General features: G+C 47.3%; 3 protein-coding genes across 5 annotated transcripts; all 3 read right to left on the bottom strand.

Annotated features, from left to right (window-relative positions):
• Positions 1 to 3,086: 3,086 nt before the first annotated feature.
• Positions 3,087 to 10,629, bottom strand: herpud2 (HERPUD family member 2). Of its 3 annotated transcripts, XM_080501259.1 has the most exons (10): positions 10,544 to 10,629; positions 9,249 to 9,368; positions 8,984 to 9,156; positions 6,622 to 6,699; positions 6,220 to 6,321; positions 5,902 to 6,068; positions 5,435 to 5,560; positions 4,992 to 5,360; positions 4,737 to 4,908; positions 3,087 to 3,816 (listed from the first exon to the last, which is right to left on the bottom strand). In XM_080501259.1, the coding sequence occupies exons 3-10, from the start codon at positions 9,128 to 9,130 to the stop codon at positions 3,637 to 3,639; spliced, it is 1,341 nt and encodes a 446-aa protein (XP_080357385.1). In that variant the 5' UTR covers positions 9,131 to 9,156; positions 9,249 to 9,368; positions 10,544 to 10,629; the 3' UTR covers positions 3,087 to 3,636. The 3 variants fall into 3 exon arrangements, with proteins under 3 accessions (XP_080357385.1, XP_080357384.1, XP_080357386.1); XM_080501258.1 differs by having other exon boundaries at positions 8,984 to 9,368; XM_080501260.1 differs by having other exon boundaries at positions 6,220 to 6,318; positions 8,984 to 9,368.
• A 1,614-nt stretch (positions 10,630 to 12,243) lies between these two features.
• Positions 12,244 to 14,167, bottom strand: pkdc (protein kinase-like domain containing). Its single transcript, XM_080500410.1, has 2 exons — positions 13,744 to 14,167; positions 12,244 to 13,170 (listed from the first exon to the last, which is right to left on the bottom strand). Exons 1-2 carry the CDS (start codon positions 14,118 to 14,120, stop codon positions 12,573 to 12,575), a joined length of 975 nt encoding a protein of 324 aa, XP_080356536.1. The 5' UTR covers positions 14,121 to 14,167; the 3' UTR covers positions 12,244 to 12,572.
• Positions 14,168 to 15,102: 935 nt separating this feature from the next.
• Positions 15,103 to 20,156, bottom strand: tmem116 (transmembrane protein 116; the record flags this gene model as incomplete). The annotated part of the gene is made up of 12 exons (XM_080501290.1): positions 15,103 to 15,270; positions 15,888 to 15,967; positions 16,073 to 16,217; positions 16,452 to 16,587; positions 16,807 to 16,890; positions 17,050 to 17,099; positions 17,241 to 17,345; positions 17,575 to 17,634; positions 18,306 to 18,437; positions 18,622 to 18,685; positions 19,337 to 19,383; positions 20,097 to 20,156. The coding sequence occupies 12 exons, from the start codon at positions 20,154 to 20,156 to the stop codon at positions 15,103 to 15,105; spliced, it is 1,131 nt and encodes a 376-aa protein (XP_080357416.1).
• Between the last annotated feature and the right edge of the window lie 313 nt (positions 20,157 to 20,469).

Genomic DNA, 20,469 nt, shown 5'->3' with positions numbered 1-20,469 from the left:
TATTTTTTTTTATGTCTTAAAAGTATAGGAGAGTCTTCATTTAATTTGTTGATGTCACAAAACTACAAATTTTAAGCGTTTACATTAAAAGTGTAAGCAGCGGGAGAGAAGAGGAAGATGAATCAGTCAAAAAGAAAAAAAAAAGTGTATCAAGAGAGTTATATAGAATGTGGCTTCATAGAAGCTTTTTATTTTTAAGAATCAGAACCATTGAACATTAGAAACAAACGATGACAATTCGCTGAATTCAAAATTCAATTATAAACATCTTACCTACAACAACAAAATACACCTCCATTATAAAATCTGCCTTGTGACATTTCAAAAAGAAAAGGCCGTGTTCATTATATTGGTACATTTTAAGAACAGAGCCAATTCATTTTTGAAAGCAGGCCATGGTGGGTGGGGGGGGGGGGGGGGGGGGGGGGGGGGGGGTTTGCCATACGAGCTTCATGAATATAGAAGTTTTCAAAACCATTGCAATGGACAAAATTAGAGCTGAATGCATGTTTTAGTGTTTAATATGTTTTATTAACTTTTGGACAGAAATATAGAAACAACAATTACAATTTTTCAGAGTTATATATGAAAATACAAAGACAAAAAACTCCACCCCACACAAACAACTCCTTGCCCCTACTGTCACTTATACCAAAAAAACAACCTGTAAAACACAATTATTAAAGACGTTCAGTGAGTCATACAGCCAGAATACTGAGTAAAAAATCACTCCTGCACCTTTGTCGATGGATTGTTAAAAAAAAAGTCAGAAAAGGCCCCCACACCTGATAGAACTTCTTTTCAGAACCCTTCAACACAAATCTAATTTTCTCCAATTTTAAATGATACAATACGTCTCTTACCCAATGTGAAACGGTAGGCAGGGCAGCATCTTTCCATTTCAAGAGGATCAAGCCAACAGAGTTGAAAAAGCAATGAGCTTCCGACCCCCGACAGGTAGTCCTAACCCTCACCAGTGACCCCGAAAAGGAGCAGGAGGGGATCCATTGTTACATTAACACTGAGAACACAAGAAAGTGCTTCACAAATACCCTCCCAATACTGTTGTATTTTGGGACAAAGCCAAAACATGTGTATTAAAGTGGCTTCCTTGGATTTACACCTGTCACACGTTGGGTCGATATGAGGGTCAATTCTTGCCCTGAATGCATGTTTTGTGGTGAAAAACTGGTGAATTATATTTAGAAACCAGTCCACCAAACACCCAAAGAGTGTATCTGCAGGAGAAAGGAAGTCGCCCTGACTGTGGCAGGTGTCCCACTGCACTGCTGCACCACAAAGACCAGCAGACCTGCTAGGCGGGAGGCAGGAGGGAGCCGGCTGCATAACAAGGACTTATTATGATGATGAAACGTCCTACAAGGATCCAAACACCCTCTTAGAGAAATCTCCCCCTCCGATAAGGGTGGGAGGGGGGGAACTAACCCCCATGTGGATGACTGGGGGGGGTGAAGGGTCCTAACCTGATTGGATCGGGAGCGCGGGTAACGAAATCAAACGGCCGTCAAGCCGCTGTCATGCATAATTAATTGCGCCGTCTACGACCAACTACACAAAAATCCATGGTCATTCGATTAGAGGGTTTTGGAGGACTCTCTGAAGTGCACCGCTGTCTGAGCCGCTTCCCCGCTCACCTCTCTATCTGTGAGGGTGGTGTCAGACCGACGTCAGCATGAGCACGTTCACCTCCAGGCCCAGGACAGAGCCAGATCCGACTCCCGGGCCTCAGAAATCCTACCGTGAGGCGGATCTGAGGCACTCGGAAGGTATCGTCAAAGTCGCCACGCGAGCTGAAGGCAACACAACAGCAGTCACAACAAAACCTGGTTTTGGGGATTTTGGTAGAACACCGCCAGGGTGGAGGCCTTTTTCAAGTCTTTTTTTTGTTTCCAGTGAAGTCAGACCCTCAATGCGCAAAAGCAGGACCCTTTGAATTTAAAGGTTTATATATAAAGCCATGGCGTCAAGCACATTTTAGTTCAATGGCCACGTGTGGCGGCCGGACCGGAGCCCCTTGTGATCCACAGGCTTTATGTTTGACACCCCCGATATAAGGGGTTCCAAGAAACATCATGAGTCTCTACCAAACACAGATGGTCAGATTTTGGATGAATGATTAAATGCATAAAAATCCTCATAAGTCACACACTACTGCGCTGGTGTTTGTGTCTCTGACTTGACTGTAATTAAAAATATACTCAGCTTTTGTGTGATTTCTTTCTGTATTCCAAACTAGTTCTTTCCCATAGATTTTCTCTGCAAAATAGCTGCAGATCTCTTTTTTTGTACATCCATACATTTAAAATTTTCTACATGTAAACTTCCTATGTTCTTGATCTAAATTTATGAAATTTCATAATATTGTATACCATAATAAAAGTGTTTCAAAGACAGTCTTTATGAATGCAGAAATAATTCAAATAAAATCAGCTATTTTCTTAATATTCTCATCTCTCGAGCTGGAAAAGTTGAAAAAGACTCAATGAAAAACTTCCTCTTGACTGTGTGGATGCTGCCACCTGCAGGGCATTACTGGAACAGCAGGTTGAATTAATGAATGAACGAACCGCATTCATTCCAAACGCTGCTCCAATACTATGATATATAAAACAAAAGGAGTGGCAGGAGGCACAAACTTGGTAAATTTCCATCAGATGTTGTAAAGTAATTTGCTTCACTTCCAGGTGATACCAATTATAGCACGATCTGTCCTCGGATATCTTTTAAAGCAGAATTTAAACAATCCAACCAAGATACTATGAAGATCATGTTTCATCTATGCAATTTCCAAGACATTATAACTTTATACCTTTCAAAAAAATAAAGTATCATATCTGAGTTTTTTGTTTTTTTTAAACAAGTTGAAATACAAAACATTTAAAGCTCTAAAGCCTCGACACCGTCTTGGGAGCAGCTTCTTCTTAGCCGAAAACTACATTTATACTTTCAAATTAGTTTCATCTGTAAAAACATTGTAATTCAGACCTCCTGAATGATGATTTCTGCTCTTTTATGTTGAATGATTCACTTTTATAAATAAAAAACAACAACACAGGGCACCAGACTCAAACTGCAGTAAGGTTTTTTATTAAAAAGAAGCATATATCCAGGAATTAAAGATGCATATACTTACATGTGTAAATACACAGAAATGGGAAAACAATGTGCTTCCGTAGCTGCAGTGTTTGTATACACGGCGCGTGCATACGTGATAATGTCTCTGAAGGTGTTTAGGTGGATTAAGGAGGCGTGTCCCCGCCGTCGCAGGGAGACGCCGCGTTGCTTCGTTTCACATCCTGTCACCTCAAAAGTTTCCACAGAACAAAAAAAAAAACCCCACTCAAAAATGGAAGACGGCTCCCTCCGGCATCTCTCGAGTCGATGATTTCACAAATCGCTGAAAATAAGAATTAAAAACAACACGCGTCACTGCCGACCTCGACACCCGAAGTCTCCTCGGGTTCCCCGCTGCGTCCCGTCATGATCTTCATCGGCTGGCAGCAGGTAGAAGTCGTCGACGTGGCGATGGCGGCTGGTCGGGGGTTAAATGCTCGACGTGAAGATCAGAAGGAAGATGGAGGGCTGGGAGGGTGAGGGTGGGGGGGGGTCTGCTGCCTAGTTGGCTGGCTGGGGTCGTCCCTCGGGGATGAGCGAGGTGAAGAAGGTGCTGATGAAGGACCAGGCGGTGGTGAGGAAGCCGGGCTCAGGGAGGGCGGCGGCGGCGGCCTGCTCCTCCCGTCCTCCCCCCTCCTCACCGCTCTCATCGTCCTCCACCCCTTCGTCCATCAGACGCTCCTGAGACAACACACACAGGCTTCATCTCCCAGTTCACCAGTTGGTGAAGAAAACAAGAAACAAATCATGAATCTCTGAGTGTTTAGTTTCACTGAGTTTCTTTCTGCAAGACGCTTCAAAGAACTTTTCTATGAGTCTCTGCTCCTGTTCTCATTGTGTCGCTTGTATTTTTATTGTTTGTACTTTTATAAATGCTCCATAACTAAAGTCGAGTTGAGATGAATTCATGTGTGGGTGCGTTGTTCAAAGTACATCACCCACACAAATAAATAAAACAGAAATTATGACCAGAATGTTGAAATCACAAGGACGGGAAACAAGAACAGTTTTTTTTTTTTCTCTATTTCCTCAAAAACAAACAAAACAAAACCAACCAGTTTAAAGCACTGGATTGTTGAAAAGATTGACTCGGAGGAGTTGTGATCCTCTGAGAGGCAGCCGACGGTCAGAGAGCTTCAAACATCTTGTTTTGTTTTAAAAAGATGAGTTGACTGGACTAAAAAGAAACCCGTAGATGATTTAACTGACTGCCTGGTTCACATGGTTTTACATTCACTTTCAGTATGAAGATGTAAACATTGGAAAAGAAGAGTTCCTGCACAGGAATCGTTGGAATGCACCTGTCAACACGCCGACTCCACATCCTCCAAAAGTAAACCTTCCTACTTGGCAGTCTAAAGCAGGAGCAGCTCTTCCTGACAGAAACTTCTCCTCTGGCCACGGAGCAGGCAACAGTTACGCAAATATTTCACAAACTACATTCTGCTTCAGTTTTCCCTCTTAAGAGCCATGAATGAAGTCACATTTTCTCTCGATTTAAAAAAAAAAAAAAAAAAAAAAAAAAAATGTAAAAAGCCGCAGGAGGTTTCAAAAACAGATAATGATCAGATTGATCAGCTGTCAGTTGGTTTCCTACTCACCATTTCCTGCAGGTCTCGTTGTCTCTCTGCTTCCTCCCGAGGAGCCGCTCCTCCTCCCCCTCCTCCCCCTCCTCCTCCCCCTCCTCCCCCTGCTCCCCCTGCTCCCCCTCCTGCTCTTCCTCCTCCCAGGTTCTGCTGCTCCGGCCTGAAGGGGAACCAACCAGCCTGGTGCCTAAAACACACACAACACGGGTGGCCCAGCTCAGACGCTGAAGCGTGTGTGTGAAGCGAGTGACTCCCTGCCGTGCGACTCACAGGTAAACGAGCAGCATGGCGCCGACCACCATGACGAAGCGGCTGAAGGAGGAGTAGAAGTAGACGATGCTGAGCAGCACGCCGGCCCGGGACACGGTGTACAGCCAGTCCAGCCAGTCGCGGTTCAGCTCGTCGTCGTTCAGCACGGCGCCGCCCTGCGCGTTCATCTGGATGGGGTTGGCCGGCGGGTTGTCCGGCAGCGGGTTGGGGGCCGGGTTGGGCCCCAGCGGCGGCTGCACCGCCTCGTTGGGCTGGGCAGGGGGCAGCGGCGAGGCGGCGGCGGCGGCGGCGGAGGAAGAGGAGGAGGCGGCGGCGGCGGAGGAGGAGGGCGGGGCGTCGGGAGGCTGTGAGGCGGCGACTGCCGCTTGGCTGAAACGCAAGAGGACAGCAGGTGAGGACGCGGGGAGACTGGACACGGCTCTCACGTCCACCGTGTGACTTACTACTGCATGTAGTAGTGGCGGGCGTACATCTGCTGCCACCACAGCATCTGCATGGGCATGTACATGGGGTGGGGGGGCATGTTGGCAGGCAGGCCTCCATTCAGAGGGACCTGGGCGGCGTCCGGCCTGCGGAACAAAGTCACGTTTGTTCCTGTTCATTGAACTCTTAGTCTCTAAAGCTTCGAATCCTCTCGGGCCTGAATACAACGATTCCTCACATGATACTGAATGTATTCACTGCATTAGTATTAGGAGCGTTTATTTCCCCGCATGAGGTCACGAAGGGAACCTTCCTGAATGGCCTGTACCAGCAACGCATCCGCTAAAAAAAAGCGGAGCGATCAGGTGAGGGAGAGGACACTTCGCTCCCGGGACAAATGTCCGTGTTAGAGAACTATTAGGAAAGGGAATGTTGCGTAACATGGGAGCTTTAAGCACGTAGACCAAGACGGGGTTGAGTTCCTCACCACTGCGGCACGCCGGCGGGGCTCTGAGGGTCGTACTGGGGGAAGGCGCCGCGATACCTCAGCCCGTCGTCACTTCCAGGGACGGGGGAGGGGGAGGAGGAGGAGGAGGAGGAGGAGGAAGAGGCTGACTGGCTGTCCTGATGTGTGGCGGCGGCGGCGTCTGAACTCTGTAACGAGACGTGAACGTGGAGCGTCAAGTCAGCACTGAGAGGAGCTCAGAGATGAACGGCAGAAGAAGTCGGGTCAGATTTGAAGTGGGTGAAAGTGTTTGTGTAAACGTAGAGTGAGTGGAGAGGAGGCCGGGGGTCGAACACTCACGCTGGAGCCCGACGCTCCAGCGCCGGAGGGACTCCGGGGCGCGGGCGAGCCCGGCGGACTGCGGGAGGTACAGATTAGATGCATCATGTGGTATTCATCCTGCTGCAGGTCAACGAGGCCGGCGAGGAAGAGGAGGAGGAGGAGGAGGAGGAGGGTGATGAAGGCAGCAACAAAGCAGAGGCACAAAGGGAGAGACAGAGAGCAAAGATCAGTGTGGAAGAGACCAGAAATCACAACACAAAGCTCGTCTATTGTTGGCGACTCGCATCAGGTGGTCGCTTCACTGACGGCTGCACAAAGAGCCTCTGTGTGAACGAGCCAGTGAATTTGATTATTCTCTATGATAATTGTGTGTTTTGAAGTTTATCGCGAGGGAAAGAAAAATGATTCACGTCCTCTTACCTTCCTGAGCACGTCTCGGAGCTGCAGGTGGTCCTGCAGCAGCCTCCCGGAGTACACCAGCCGCTGGTCTCCAGACAGCTGCCGCACAAACCACACGTTCAGGAAATACACCAATCAAATGTGACGACCCCTCATGAAAACAGCGAGTGATACGTTTCCCACTGCAGCTGCTTCCAGGGCGAAGACGACACCACACAGGACAGAGCCTGGGCCCCCCCGAGCTAAAATTAGCCCCTACAAAACATCAACAAATGTTGTTTTTCCAGGAAACTGGTCCAGACAGACGTCCGCCCTGCAGAGCCGGTAGACATCACAACCAGCAGCCACACCTGACTGTTTCTCCACCGAAATACAATATGGAATCCTCCACATCAATAAATGATAGTGATGAAAATTAAAAAACCCCCACACACAACAGAAAAGGTGGTGTGTGTGGAGCGAAGCAGCACGGAGCACTTCAAGCTCTGCTTGATCACATCTGCTCTCGCTCACCTTCAACTGGTGGTTTCCTACTGAAGTGTGGTTAGGATGCAGCGGCAGCAAGGTGTGGCAGGAGACACACTTTGCTCACGTCTCATTCCAGGAAACACGTCTGTGTGTCAACCTTCCACCCCAGAGTGCAGACGTCATTCATGTTCACACACACTCTCTGGCTTGGCCTCCTCCTGATAGCCTCAGGCAGAGTGTGCAGAGCTCTGCTGCTCCTGGGATCAGTCCTCGCGCTTCCATAGAAGAAAGGTTGTCGGTTCCCGAGCCTCAAATTGCTCCCAGCGTCGTACAATCTCACATGTTCAGGGACTTCCCTCTGGGATTAATGGAGTACTTCTATTCTAATCAAGCGGAGACCAAGGTTTTATCTCCCGTCTCTTCTGGTCCTTCATAGTTTCACCTGATGTTTTTCTCGTCACAACACTGGACCTGCATGTGGTCGTTGAACTGCAACAATCAGATGGTCGCAAACAGAAAATTAAAGCATCAGGGGTTTTTTTTTTCCTCTCAAGCAAATCAAATCTCCGTGACAGAATTTAACGTCACTGTTTAATAAGTCGTGTTGGAGCAGCTTCAGCTCAGCTTGTTGTGACAGTGTGAACGACGCCTTCAAGGTTTCACCACATCAGTGGACGTCACATAAACTAACCGGTCGAACGGATTATAAAGACACTTGTGCTGAAAGCAGCAACAACCCAGTGGTGACCAGGACAAAGCAGTCAGGTGTTGGTTCAGACCACCTTTAGAGGACGGAGAGCTGGGTGAGGCTGTTTGTGTCTCGCTGCTTCCTGACGACGTGTAAACGTCATCAATGCAAACGGGAAAAACAAGCAATCTGAAACGTATCTTGCTGAAATTGAACAAACACAACCCCAGATATTCCAGACGGATGAACTCAATGTAATGAAAGCATTGCATGTGGGAGAGCAGGAAGGTTGTTTTCACACAAACCATCAAAGAAATATTATCTCAAGAGGGAAACACTGGATCCTGGTTCACCTCCCCCTGGGATTAAATCCTCAGAATGTCAAACACACAAAGTGTGAGCACTTGTTTCTTGGAAGCGAGTATTAGACTAGGAATAAAGCAAACTGTGGAGCTTTACACGGGAGAGAAGGACGTTCATACAGAGGGAAGAGGACGTTTTGGAGAATCTCTGGAGAGCACTGGTGAAAAACCTCTGACTGGGGAAACTGTTGAATTTAAGCCTTTAATTTGAACGATTTGTTGTTTTCATCTGGGAGCACGTGTTTGTTTATGTACTACACAAAAATGTTAAATAAATTAAAAAGCACTGCTGGAAAGCAGGTCAGAACCGGGCCTGAAGAGGCTCCAACAAACTACCAAGCAAACTGTAATAATGACATAGAAACATTAAAAAAAACTAAACTGTGAAAAAAAAAACAAGACAACACAGACGTCGGCTCTGCTGCCAAAGGACAGCAAACTACCCAGAAGCCTCGGGGCCATGCGGTCCGGGTGAGTTTGTAAAACAAAAACACCCATAATGCAACAGTTCCAGAAGGTTTTCAGGCTTTTCATTGCATTTTGCATCAGAAACGATCGTTAAAATTGGCTTCATGTTGTTGTAACTACAACATTTCTTTGCTTAAAAAAAATCTTTTTCAAAAACGTATACTCGACACCACAACAAAGAAAAACTTTAAAGTTTAAATGTAAAGGTTATTATGGCACTATTTTACCAGAGGAGCCCATTCCAGATGAAATTGGGCTCCGGGGCTAAAACCAGTTTGTCGCTGACCTCCATCACCTGGATGAAGCTAAACTTTGTTCACGTTCCTCCTCTGGACACATGAATTATCCTGGTTTAAAGCGGCTCTGTGTGTCTTTAAACGAGCAGACAGCGACTCACCGGCTTGCTGGGGTAGACGTTGGAGATGTGAGTCTTCAGCTTCTCCACCGTCCAGTTGAGGAAGCAGCTAATGGTCTGGTCCTCGTACTTCTGGTTGGGAGCCTTGAGGACCAGGGTCACAGGACTATCAACTGCCCCCGTGTCCATGGCTCATATTACTAGCAGGACGGGCTCTGAAGGACCGGAGCTCAGTGTTACCACTCAGGAATCACCTGAGGACAAGGTGCTCCTCAATTTCTCTCCATTTTTGGACTCTGTGCAACACCTGAACCCGTCCCTGCTGAGAGCTGGCCGGATGGAAGGTTCCCCCTTCTACAACGTCTGCGTCATCTGGACAATCTGAGGCGTTTTCCCGGGCGGACTTGTGAGGATTCTCCTTGGATTTCTGAAAAGAAGGAAAGGTCCTTTGAGATTACGTCAGATTTTTTTTCCAAATGAGTGATTCATAAAAAAACAAAAAAACAAAACAGAAAAGCATTAATATAAAAGTGTTTAACTGAAGCCGTGAGTGCACACATGTGTTTGCGTCAGGAGATTAAAACATCAGGCTTCTGGACGTTGGCTGATCCGACACGTTTGTTTGAACTTCAGCGGCGTGGAGAGCCAAGTTTTACGAGGGCGTTTAGAAAAGTGTGCGGCGGGATCATCCTGATTACCACGGCCCGTCTCCTGCTCAACAACACATTCATGCTTTTATGAGCTCGTCTGGAACCCACTTCAGCACATAAAGACGGAACTGAAAGCATATGGCAGCACATTATTTATGGGACATCAGTCGTTATTATTAAAAGGCCGGCGGCGTGTTTCCTCCTGTCAGTCCACTGACTGAGTGTAAATAAAGCCAAACTAAGAGTCACTCCTGCATATGAATTAGGAAAAGTCAAGCTTTAGTTGCGTCAGCTAATCCTTCGTCATCAGATTGATCATTTTTGGTCAGTGTCAGGCTTTTGGTTTAGTGATGTTATTGTGTTTACTATTACTTGACAATAAAGTAAAAAATACTTCTGTTTGATGATACTGAAAAGAAAACTGGTAATAATATATATTAATATGTTATAGGGCATAGTAATGTGAAACTACATTTTTAAGTGCATTGAGAGAAAACAATCCTAGATTTGTATTTAAGCCACATCGCCCAGCCCAATTAAAACCTGACTTGCTCCTGCCAACATACAGAAGTAATCCAGAAAATGTAACGTACTCCTGCTGACACACGTCCAAACATCAAGTAATTTTTGAAAGGAGGTCAATACTTTCACTTCCTTACACCAGGTGAGTTACGTCAGCTTTCCTGTAAACTCTTCTCAGAGATCACTTCCCGCTCCGCGGTGTTTTAATCTCCTTTCGTCGCTCAAACACGCAGAATTAACGCCACTTGATCCAGGAAGCCGTCTCGAGCCCTGTCATCAGCGCGAGCCTGCGGTTAGCTTGTCGGCTATCGTCGCTTCGCCCTGGGAGCGAGCTGGATCCCCCCTCACGGTGACACCGCGGCCTCGGCGGCCGCCCCGGACATATGAACCCGGAGTATCTCGGTGTCTCGGTCCTCGTCCCTCTTCCTACCTGTTTCCTTCGGTGTGAGCGTCGTCCCCCTCGCCCCAGCTCGCCTCGTCCGCCTGCCCGTCTTGTTGTTGTAATGTCGGTCGGAGTGAGGGAGCGGAAACACGTCACCATCCTGCTCGTGACAGCTGATCGGGCCAGAAATAAAATAAATAAAGGAAACAATGCCGCAGCGAAAGACATTTACAGTCAGCACAGTGTTTCAGATGAACAGATACAAACTAATCGCATCGCTTTTTTTTTTCGACTGTAAAAATGTTTATACTATTTACTGGGTTGCGAAAAGACCCGAGGGGAGGTGTTACACATAATTCTGAGACCCTTCTAATTCAGTGACTACGGGAGCCTGTAAGGCCGCAAATCAAGATTCAAAGTCTTTGTCGTCTTTTGTACAGATCATTAGAAACGCTTAATTTGCGGGTTCCCAACCTATAATTCACTAAAGGATAAAGTAAACTATAAAATTAAAGGATAATAGAAGGAACAGAGTATACACAAATCATCAGAAAAAATAGTTGTGGAAATAAGTTCACAAAGAATAACATAAATAAGTATAAAGCACGTTATATAGAAAGAAACACACCAGCAGCAAGAGGTAGTTTGAAGCAGTCAGTTGTGCAAATAATGTCTCAATTTATGATGTGGTGTCGTCTGAGTTCAATGAGGAAGAGGGCCATGATTTGCATTTAATTATTTTGATGAACATAGTAGAAAGACAAAAACGAGATAGATTTGAAATGTGTAAAAAAAAAAACAAATGTAAGTTCAAAGTGAAAATATTCCAAATTCGTGGTAAAGTCAAGAAAGAAAAGGAAACATTTATTTTGGGGAAATTATGCTGAAATGTCAAAATGTCAGTCAAGCTGTTTAAAAAGTGAAAAAGAAGTAACAACTGTGACAACAAAACCCATCTCGTGTGTGTTCTCTGTCCGTTGATAAACACGTTGTCATGTTTGAGCAGTGACTGAACAATACTGGTGTGGTGTCTGCAACATGTTTATGTAACAAAGTAAATATCCTTCACTTATATATGACAATGTATGAATCGATGTCATCAGTATGTAGGAATATATTCAGAGGGAGCAGGAAAAAAAAAAGAAAAAGTCCTGCAAACTGACTTATCGTGATTAATTCCCCACAAGCCTCACGGATTATTCGTCACTTGTGACATTACGGCTGTGTGCTTAGTTTGGTTTGCTGACGGACTGTGGTGTATGACTCACCTCCTTCAGGGGATTTGTCTGGTGTGCCGGCATCTTTGCTGGGATCTGCTGGAAAATCATGGTTTCTGTCGTGTTTCAGTAGGAGAAGATGCAGTGTTTTTAACCAACCTTTTTGGGTTCACTTTTTTTTTTTTTTTTACTCAAACAGTGCGTCTCAACAGCAGGAAGAAGCCAACTTTAGTGTGACAATTATAAAAATGCTAATTATGTACAGGCAGAAACAATATCACTGCCCGCCTGAAAGTCCACAGAACAGCAGACACTGAATAAACCATCCATGCCGCGAGATCATCATTATTGAGATTGTGTGCTGGACTTACAATCAAGACACTTGTTTCAATCAACAATGGAATTCAGAAGAATTTACATCAAAAAGGTGTTTATTGCCATGGCAGGTTGAACAGACTGATCTCTCAGCACCCTGATCCACTGTCGTCCCCCTCCTTCTTTCTCCAGAACAACCGCTGCCAGAAACCGTCTCCCTTCTTCTTCTGCTGTTATTCTTGGACAACAGCCTCCACAAGCTCCTTTCCTCTGTTCTTTGGCCTGGAGTGTCTCCTCCAAGACCTTGTTGGACTCCTCTAGTCTGATTATCTCCGCTTGGAGGATCTCCTTCTTCCTGTCAAGAGTCTCCTCGTCCTCATGAGGGTCACAACATGATAAGAGTTCATATACTGACAGTTTCCAACACGACAATCATCATGAATCAGCTCATACAACCAAGAAGATGTAATTAACTTTTATTGCTTAACAAATTACTTTATAGGAGCATTTCTGTTTGTACAGCATATATAATCTATTGTAGGAGTTTATGATTGTTGTTTCAACCTGCTGAGAACCTCCTTGGTCAACCGTTTACTGTATCGGTTGATCTTCCAGTGCCCGGGCATCCAGCCCAGCAGGAAACGGTGAAAATCGGTCCAAGCAAAGGCAAACATGTCCCTCCACTCCTCCTCCAGCGCCTCGAAGTCCACGTCTTTCCTCACCGAGTGCCTCAGCTCCGTGAAATAATAGTCCAGAAGTCCCGGTACCCTCTTTTCACACTGCTTCTCCTCCATGCAGCTCCCCAGGAAGTACACCACATCCTTCATGCCGCAGCCGCCGCCCACGTACTGGAAGTCCACGGCCGCCACCTCCGCTCCGCTCTGGGAGAAACAGAAGTTGGCCAGCTTGGCGTCTCCGTGAACGATGGTCTTGAAGCGGCACTCGTTGAGGATCCGGTCGATGTCGGCGGCGGCTGCTTTGAGCTGGGCGTCGTCCAGGGCCTCCAGCTCGTCCGGCCGGGTCTCCAGGTGCCAGTAGGTCCCGACGGGCCACAGACCGTCGGGCGGCACGCCCAGGAAGAGGGCGTGGAAGTGGGCGAGCCAGCTCAGGCAGGCCTGGATCTCTCCCTCCTTCACGCTGGTCCTACCAAGAAAAGAAAATTCACTTTCACATGCAGATAATCCTTCATATGATCAAAGACTTGGAAAATGTGTTTTTGAAAAAAAGGTAAAAGCCCCATTTTATACGGATTTTCAATAACTTTATTTACATGACCTCCCACTACCAGAGGGTGGTGAAGATGACATGAGTGACAGTTTAATCAGTGAACATAGCAGTGTGGATAATGATCATTGATGTGCAACTTAAGAGACTCAAGATAATCGATTTCCATCAAAAACATGTTGAGTAACGGAACAAAATGTATAAATTTACATTTGTGAACATGAAATGGTTTTAAGAACATATAGAGATCACCAGTAGTGCCTCGGAGCATAAAGTTACCACCTCCGAGTTTGTTTCTTCCTGTTAGAGGGAGTTTTTCTTTTCCACAGTCACAAATAAACCTGCTGCTCATTGGACTCATTGGCTTTTTCTCTCTTCTCTGTTAAAAGCACCAAGAAGTGACTGTGTTGTGTTTGGTGCTGTATAAACAAAGTTGAATTGAAGTGAAATGTTTCTTGTGTAAGATTTAAGTGAAGGGAGAGTTTTTAGTACCTTCTGACGTCATAGCCGGACACGTCCAGGTCCTCGAGCACCATCAGCATCTCGTCTCCATGGGAACAGGCCTCCAGGCAGGCCGGGACTCGGCAGCCCGGTCCGGTGGAGAAGTTCCGGTACCAGTGCGCCTCCACCTGGTAGGACCGGACCTTCCGCGCGTGCGAGCGGTCGGTGTTCCAGCCGCGGGGGTGCCCCGCCTCGTCCCCCGCCGGGAACTGCACGTGCTTGACGACCACCGACGGTCTGTCGCAGCCGTCCAGGTGCAGCCGGACGATCCGCCCGTAGCCGCTCCACAGGGTCTGGATCTCCGCCCCGACCCGGAGCGACGAGGCGCCGCATGACCGCAGGACCAGGTCCCGGTACTCCTGCTTCATGGCCCCAGTCCGAGTCGAGGGGTATCACTAGACCTCCTTCCTGGTCGACTACCGGTCACAGAGTACTGTACTGAAGTGCAGTACTCTGAAGTACTGTCGTCTGCACTCGTGTGGTGTTTAACGGGGCAGAACCCAGATACTGACGCGCTCCTACTGCCCCCTGCTGGACTGGAGCGCACGCGCACTATTTACTTTCCAATCCACCCAGTGGCTCCCAACCACAGGATGTAATTATTCTGTAATTCACACAGTCCCTGTGGCAGACACGCACACACACACACACACACACACACACACACACACACACACACACACACACACACACACACACACACACACACACACACACACACACACACACACGGTAGCAACCAAGGCCCATATTTACATTTAATTTTGTAAAGCAGCGCTCAAACACATTTAATAATTGATTAGATGACAGATTTGATCTATTCCTTTATAGACACAAAAGGTACAAGGAAATTAAAAATGTCAGTCAGATTTGAGGACATTTAAAGTATAAATAAGTTCCTTCATGAATATAAAAAAAAACATATTCACACAGAAATTCTCAAAATTGAACACATTTCTCATTGAATTTCTGTAGAAAGCTGCCTATAGAAACAAGGACCACTGTTCTTCTAGAAAACATTATTTGCTGGGATATGACTTAGAAGCATGTGTTTATTGTACATTTAGAAAAATGAATTGATAAAAAAGATTCCAAATATGTTCTTCCATGATAAATGATTAATGGTTAATGGTTAACGTTCTTGCTTGGCTCTCCGTGCTGTGATGCCATCCAATATGGTGGACGCACAGACATTTTGATTCAGCCGCGTGAAGCAAACATCTGAGACACGACCAGCGGAGGTCAGGTCCTCCTCTCTCCTTCCTTTTGTGTTCAGAGGTTCAGAGGCGACGCTCTCCTCCCTGGTTGCCCTCCAGGCCTCCCGTGGCGTGTCTGAGGCGACGGCGTCCCTCAGCAGACGCTCCGCAGCGTCCTGTAGCTCCTCGGGTCCTTCTGGGCGCGCAGCAGCGGCGTCTGCGTGTCGGCGTCCCGCCGGCCCCGGCCGGAGCGCCACGGCTGCACCCGAGTCCAACCGTACACCAGAGAGTTGAGGAAACCCTGCGAGCCCGAGGTGAACGCCTGAGGAGAGAGAGAGAGAGAGAGAGAGAGAGAGAGAGAGATATGACCATTTTTGACGACTGAAAAAAATAGTGGACATGTTGCTCAAAGCCTTTAAAATACGTGTATAATGTCCATCACTGCTTGTCACAGTCTAATTTACCAATTTTTTTGGCCAAAACATATCAAACGATCACCTCTCGTACACAACTCGAAACCGACTTTTCGGTTTTGTATTCCGAGCAACGTGATTGGTCAACTGATACCATGTGGTCTGTACCTTTTTGAAAGGCGGCCTCTGATTGGTTCGTAATTCTCGGACTCATTCTGGTGCGTCCAAACGCTGAAGCAGAGAGGAGGGGACTTTTCTTTCCAAGAGGCCGAGGAATCATCTAAACACGGGTGGGACTGATTCTACGGACCGACGATCGATCTCATTTTTCATTTACAAATCACGTTGGGATGTCTGTTCACGGTTTTCCATTGAAAAATAAAATATTCTCTGTGTTGAAAAGGTTGATTTTGATTTTAAGTATTGCTGCAGAGGACGTTGCTGGGTGCAGAGATGTTCCGCGCTTCTTTGGTCTCCGTGACGACGGACGGATAGAAACACGTTTAATGATTCATTTCCAACTGACCTGCAACACATAGAGGACGATGCGGAGCGCCCCGTGACCCGCTGACGGCTGGAACACCCGCAGGAGGGCCAGGGTCACCGCTGAACACACACACACACACACACACACACACACACATAAAGACGTGACGGTTCAGTTGAGGATGAGAGAGAGAGAACAAAGGTGAGGATGAGGATGGTGGGTACCTGGACCCCAGCAGACGATGAAGACCAGTGGGTAGAGGACCATCCGTTGGTCCACCAGGCGGAACGAGGCCCGCTGCTGGTTACCAAGGTAACCCTGCGACGTGACGACCCGTCGGTAGGTGCGGCGACTTTTCACCACAAGGAGCTGGAAGAGGAGGAGTTACCAGAGGTCAGCTGTGGTTGCCATGGAAACGTGAGTGTAACGACAGCTTCATCCACGCGTGACGTTAAGGTGTTTTGTTTTATTTTTAACTGAACACAAATCCTCCCAATCTGCGTCCGTCGTTCCATGAATCGACCCGGAGTGATTTTCACCTGTCACACTGAAATAACCTTCAATATTCAGGAAATTAAAAAATAGGAGGGGGGTGAGACGCACCGTGATGATGAGCAGTGTGAGGGTGAAGCAGCTGAGGAAGACTCCGGTGTGGTAGGTGCGCAGCAGGCTGCAGGACCTGATCAGCGGCCGATGGTTGGCGGGGACGTACAGGGGTCCGGTGTGCATCAGCAGGCACCTGAGGCAGAGGTCAGAGGTCAGAGGTCATACCAGGGCGCCACCTTCAGGTCAATGACGGATCATAATGTCTGACGTTTAGGATAAAAGAGCAACAGGCGTGACAGTTGCAGTGATTGTATACAGACTCCTCAAGGGTTTGTTTTGTTACTTCAAGGAAACAAACCAGGTGTGTGTTTGTTTTGGGTTTTTTTTAACTCGGAACCGGAACCGGACTCACTGGTAGGGCTGGCTGAAGTTAGTGTGACACTGGCTGATGTTTCCCCAAATGAACACTGGCGCCATCAGCAGGACAGGAAGCAGACTGCAGACACAGTGAGGACCACATTAAATCAAACACACACACACACACACACACACACACACACACACACACACACACACACACACACACACACACACACACACACACACACACACACGCATGCTCTCAGAAGGAACAGTTTTCAAATGGTGGACTGACCCTGAAAGCACCGCGATGAGTTTCCCTGCTGAACTCACTCTGTTAGAAAACTGCAGAAACAGAAATACGAGTGAAGAACAGCTAGAACCATGTCCGTGTGTGTGTGTGTGTGTGTGTGTGTGTGTGTGTGTGTGTGTGTGTGTGTGTGTGTGTGTGTGTGTGTGTGTGTGTGTGTGTGTGTGTGTGTGTACCTGCACTGAGTAGCCGCTCAGGCAGCTGTACAGCTTCTCTCTCAGGCTCTTGTAAAGGTTCCACACGTAGTTGAGGGTGTAGAGGAAGGAGGCCATGTACAGGACCTGAAGCACAGCAGATCAACGTTGGCCTGGTGCTCCACACACACTTTCCAAACGGCCCCCGAGCAGCGGAGGGGTAAAAAACACACGGGGACCCCGGGGTGGACGCTCCTGGACAATGGATGTAGGTCAGGAATGTTTCCTGGTGTTTTTCTGTTTTGCTGTTGTTTACATCAAGTTGTTCTCATTCTGCTGCTCTATTTAACCCACTGGCCCAATTCAAGACCCGAACTGGACCCGGGTCGTCTGGGGAGAGGAACCCTGAGATGCGGGACGGAACCGAGGCGAGTGGCTTAACGGGAGCGGGGAGGGGCTTCAAAAGGTGGATTCCGATCGTACAGCAGAGTGAAGTCCCGACACTCTGTACAAAAGGAGAAGGATTAAAAAGTAGTGAATCTTCTCTGGAATCTTCTCATGTCCTCTTTTGTGACACCTCGGTAGCGTTTCCGTGGAAACGCAAGGCGGGAACCACAACTTCTGCTCAGCGGAAAGCCCCGAGTCTCCTGATGGAGACGAACGTCGAGTCGCAAGAAAAAAAAAGTCCAAGTTATGTGTTCTGTGTTCTTAATTTTTAAGACGAAAAAATTAATCCCTGGTTCTGCGTCGCTTTAGAACCTGAGATATGTTCAGGTATCAGAGTATCTCAATAGCTGCTTAAGGAACTCTTCAACTGACTCAAAAAATACTGCAGCGAGATGACGTCACTCCAATATTAGCTTCCCTTCATCGGCTTCCTGTTAAATCCTTTTAACTGATCGAGCTCTTAACAACCAGTCTCCATGGTATCTTAAGGAGCTGTCCGTCCCAGGTTCTCCTCTCACGTGGAACCAAGTCCCTGTTTTGGTTAGCGACGTCGACGCCGTCTGGACTTTTGGAGAGAGTTTTCTCGTGAAGGTTGCGGTGGGTTCAGACGGCTGGGAGCCCCGGGAGTCGGTAACACTCAGTAGTACCGTGTGGTTCTACCTGCTCCGCTGAGTGCAGGTTGTAGCAGTGGACACTCAGGCCGCTGCAGTGCTGAGAGAAGAGGACGACTCCGATCACCCAGCAGGAAGCCAGCAGCAGGTCGGACACACTGAGCAGGAACAGAGGCTGCAGCTACACACACACACACACACACACACACACACACACACACACACACACACACACACACACACACACACACACACACACACACACACACACACACACACACACACATAAACACACGCAATCAGATTTAATGAGAAAGGTTTATAAGGCGATGGTTCAGTGATGTGACAGTGAAGTAGTGACTGACCTCAGGGGTCCGACTCAGTCGCTGTAACATCAGGCAACAGATGATGGATCCAGAACCCAGAATGCTGTAAACACACACACACACACACACACACACACACACACACACACACACACACACACACACACACACACACACACACACACACACACACACACACACACACACACACACACACACACACACACACACAAGCCTCTGTGAGACCCGGATGACGTACATAAACGAGCTCTGATCAAACGATTTCACGCCGGCTGCCCGTTCCCCTCCCTCTCCATTGTCCCGGCACCGCGACCTCTGACCTCCCGCCTCTTTTCCCCGTCATCCCGTGCAAACGAGCCAGAAACAGAAACGTGCAGCACAGTCGCCTAATGAGAATGGCGACCGCGCAGTCACACGTGCTGCTTTCATCACAGCCTGGGAAGCAAATGAATGAAACAAAAAGTTTCTTTTCTCTTCTCCATGGGAGAGTTCACCTGTGTTTTTATTTTCTAAACAGCTCATCTCACACGGTCCCCTGTTCTCCACTGTGACACACAACCACAAGTACAGAGCATGAAGAATAATTCACCTGTTGACACGTCCACGCTGAAATAAAGTCCTTGCTTCTCGTCGTTGGTATAATTTGTGTCAATAACGTGAATTTAAATCATAATTAACAGGTAAAACTGTGTGAAATGTGAAGAGGGAGAAAGGAACCGTCAACGAGACTCACCTGAGAAAAGCCATGACCAGCTGGATCCACCGGACAGCCTCATACACCTGTACACACACACACACACACACACACACACACACACACACACACACACACACACACACACACACACACACACACACACACACACACACACACACACACACACACACACACACACACACACACACACACACACACACCTTCTGTCAGTGGGTTCAACCAGCAGGGAAACTCAGTGTGTGTGTGTGTGTGTGTGTGTGTGTGTGTGTGTGTGTGTGTGTGTGTGTGTGTGTGTGTGTGTGTGTGCGTATGTGCGTGTGTACGCAGATGTAGGACTGAAAGCATCAATATGAAAACATATAGAAAAGATAATGTCATAAAATCCCCACAGAGCTTCAGAAACTGAGAGTGAAACAATGAAAAGGGTTCAGATCCTCTCTCACACACACACACACACACACACACACACACACACACACACACACACACACACACACACACACACACACACACACACACACGCTTAGTTTCACTACTTCTAAAGGAGTTTTGAAGCATTTGGGACCCAAAATTATTACAAAAAAAAAAAAACAACTAACAACATCATTATAACATTTTAACTTGATCTTAATATCTAACCAAAAGTAACATTAGATGAAAAAGGCAAAACAAACACACACACACACAATGAAAGTGGATGTAAAGTCATAAAGAGATGAAATAAAGCCCAGCCTGAGAAGAATGAGGAGACATGAGGACTGGGAGGTGAGCTCACCTCGGTCCAGTCTGCAGCGTCCGTGGTGTTTGTGGCCGACGTGTTGGTGAAAACCTCCATCTCTGCAGGACAGACACACACAGACACACTCACATGAAGGTCTGCAGCCTCCTCACTGAGCCCCCTTTTATTCAGCATCTTTCACAGTGGGCGGGGCTTATCAACACGGCCCCGCCCACCGTGCGGGTTTTGACCACGCCTCCACAGAGGGAGCGAGAACTGTTTTCAGCGCCACCTGCAGGTGAGATTGTATCTAAAGCTATACAAAACACCTTTAATTACATTTTCATTACAAATGGTCGATACATTACAGAAATAATTGTAGGATGACGAAGTCGTGTTTTCATATTTGTTTACTTTGTATGTCTTTACA

Source organism: Blennius ocellaris, assembly GCF_963422515.1.
Source record: "Blennius ocellaris genome assembly, chromosome: 8".
Lineage (NCBI taxonomy): Eukaryota > Metazoa > Chordata > Actinopteri > Blenniiformes > Blenniidae > Blennius > Blennius ocellaris.
Note: the sequence above shows the minus strand (reverse complement) of the source record. Positions and strands in the feature narration are given on the sequence as shown.

Coding starts and splice junctions, on each gene's coding strand:
- herpud2 (XM_080501258.1), bottom strand. CDS start 9,130: ATGGACACGGGGGCAGTTGATAGTCCTGTGACCCTGGTCCTCAAGGCT. Junction 6,069..6,219: donor CTGGAGCGTCGGGCTCCAGC/GTGAGTGTTCGA, acceptor GTCTCGTTACAG/AGTTCAGACGCCGCCGCCGC. Junction 5,561..5,901: donor CCCGCCGGCGTGCCGCAGTG/GTGAGGAACTCA, acceptor TTTGTTCCGCAG/GCCGGACGCCGCCCAGGTCC.
- pkdc (XM_080500410.1), bottom strand. CDS start 14,120: ATGAAGCAGGAGTACCGGGACCTGGTCCTGCGGTCATGCGGCGCCTCG. Junction 13,171..13,743: donor TCCGGCTATGACGTCAGAAG/GTACTAAAAACT, acceptor TTTTCTTGGTAG/GACCAGCGTGAAGGAGGGAG.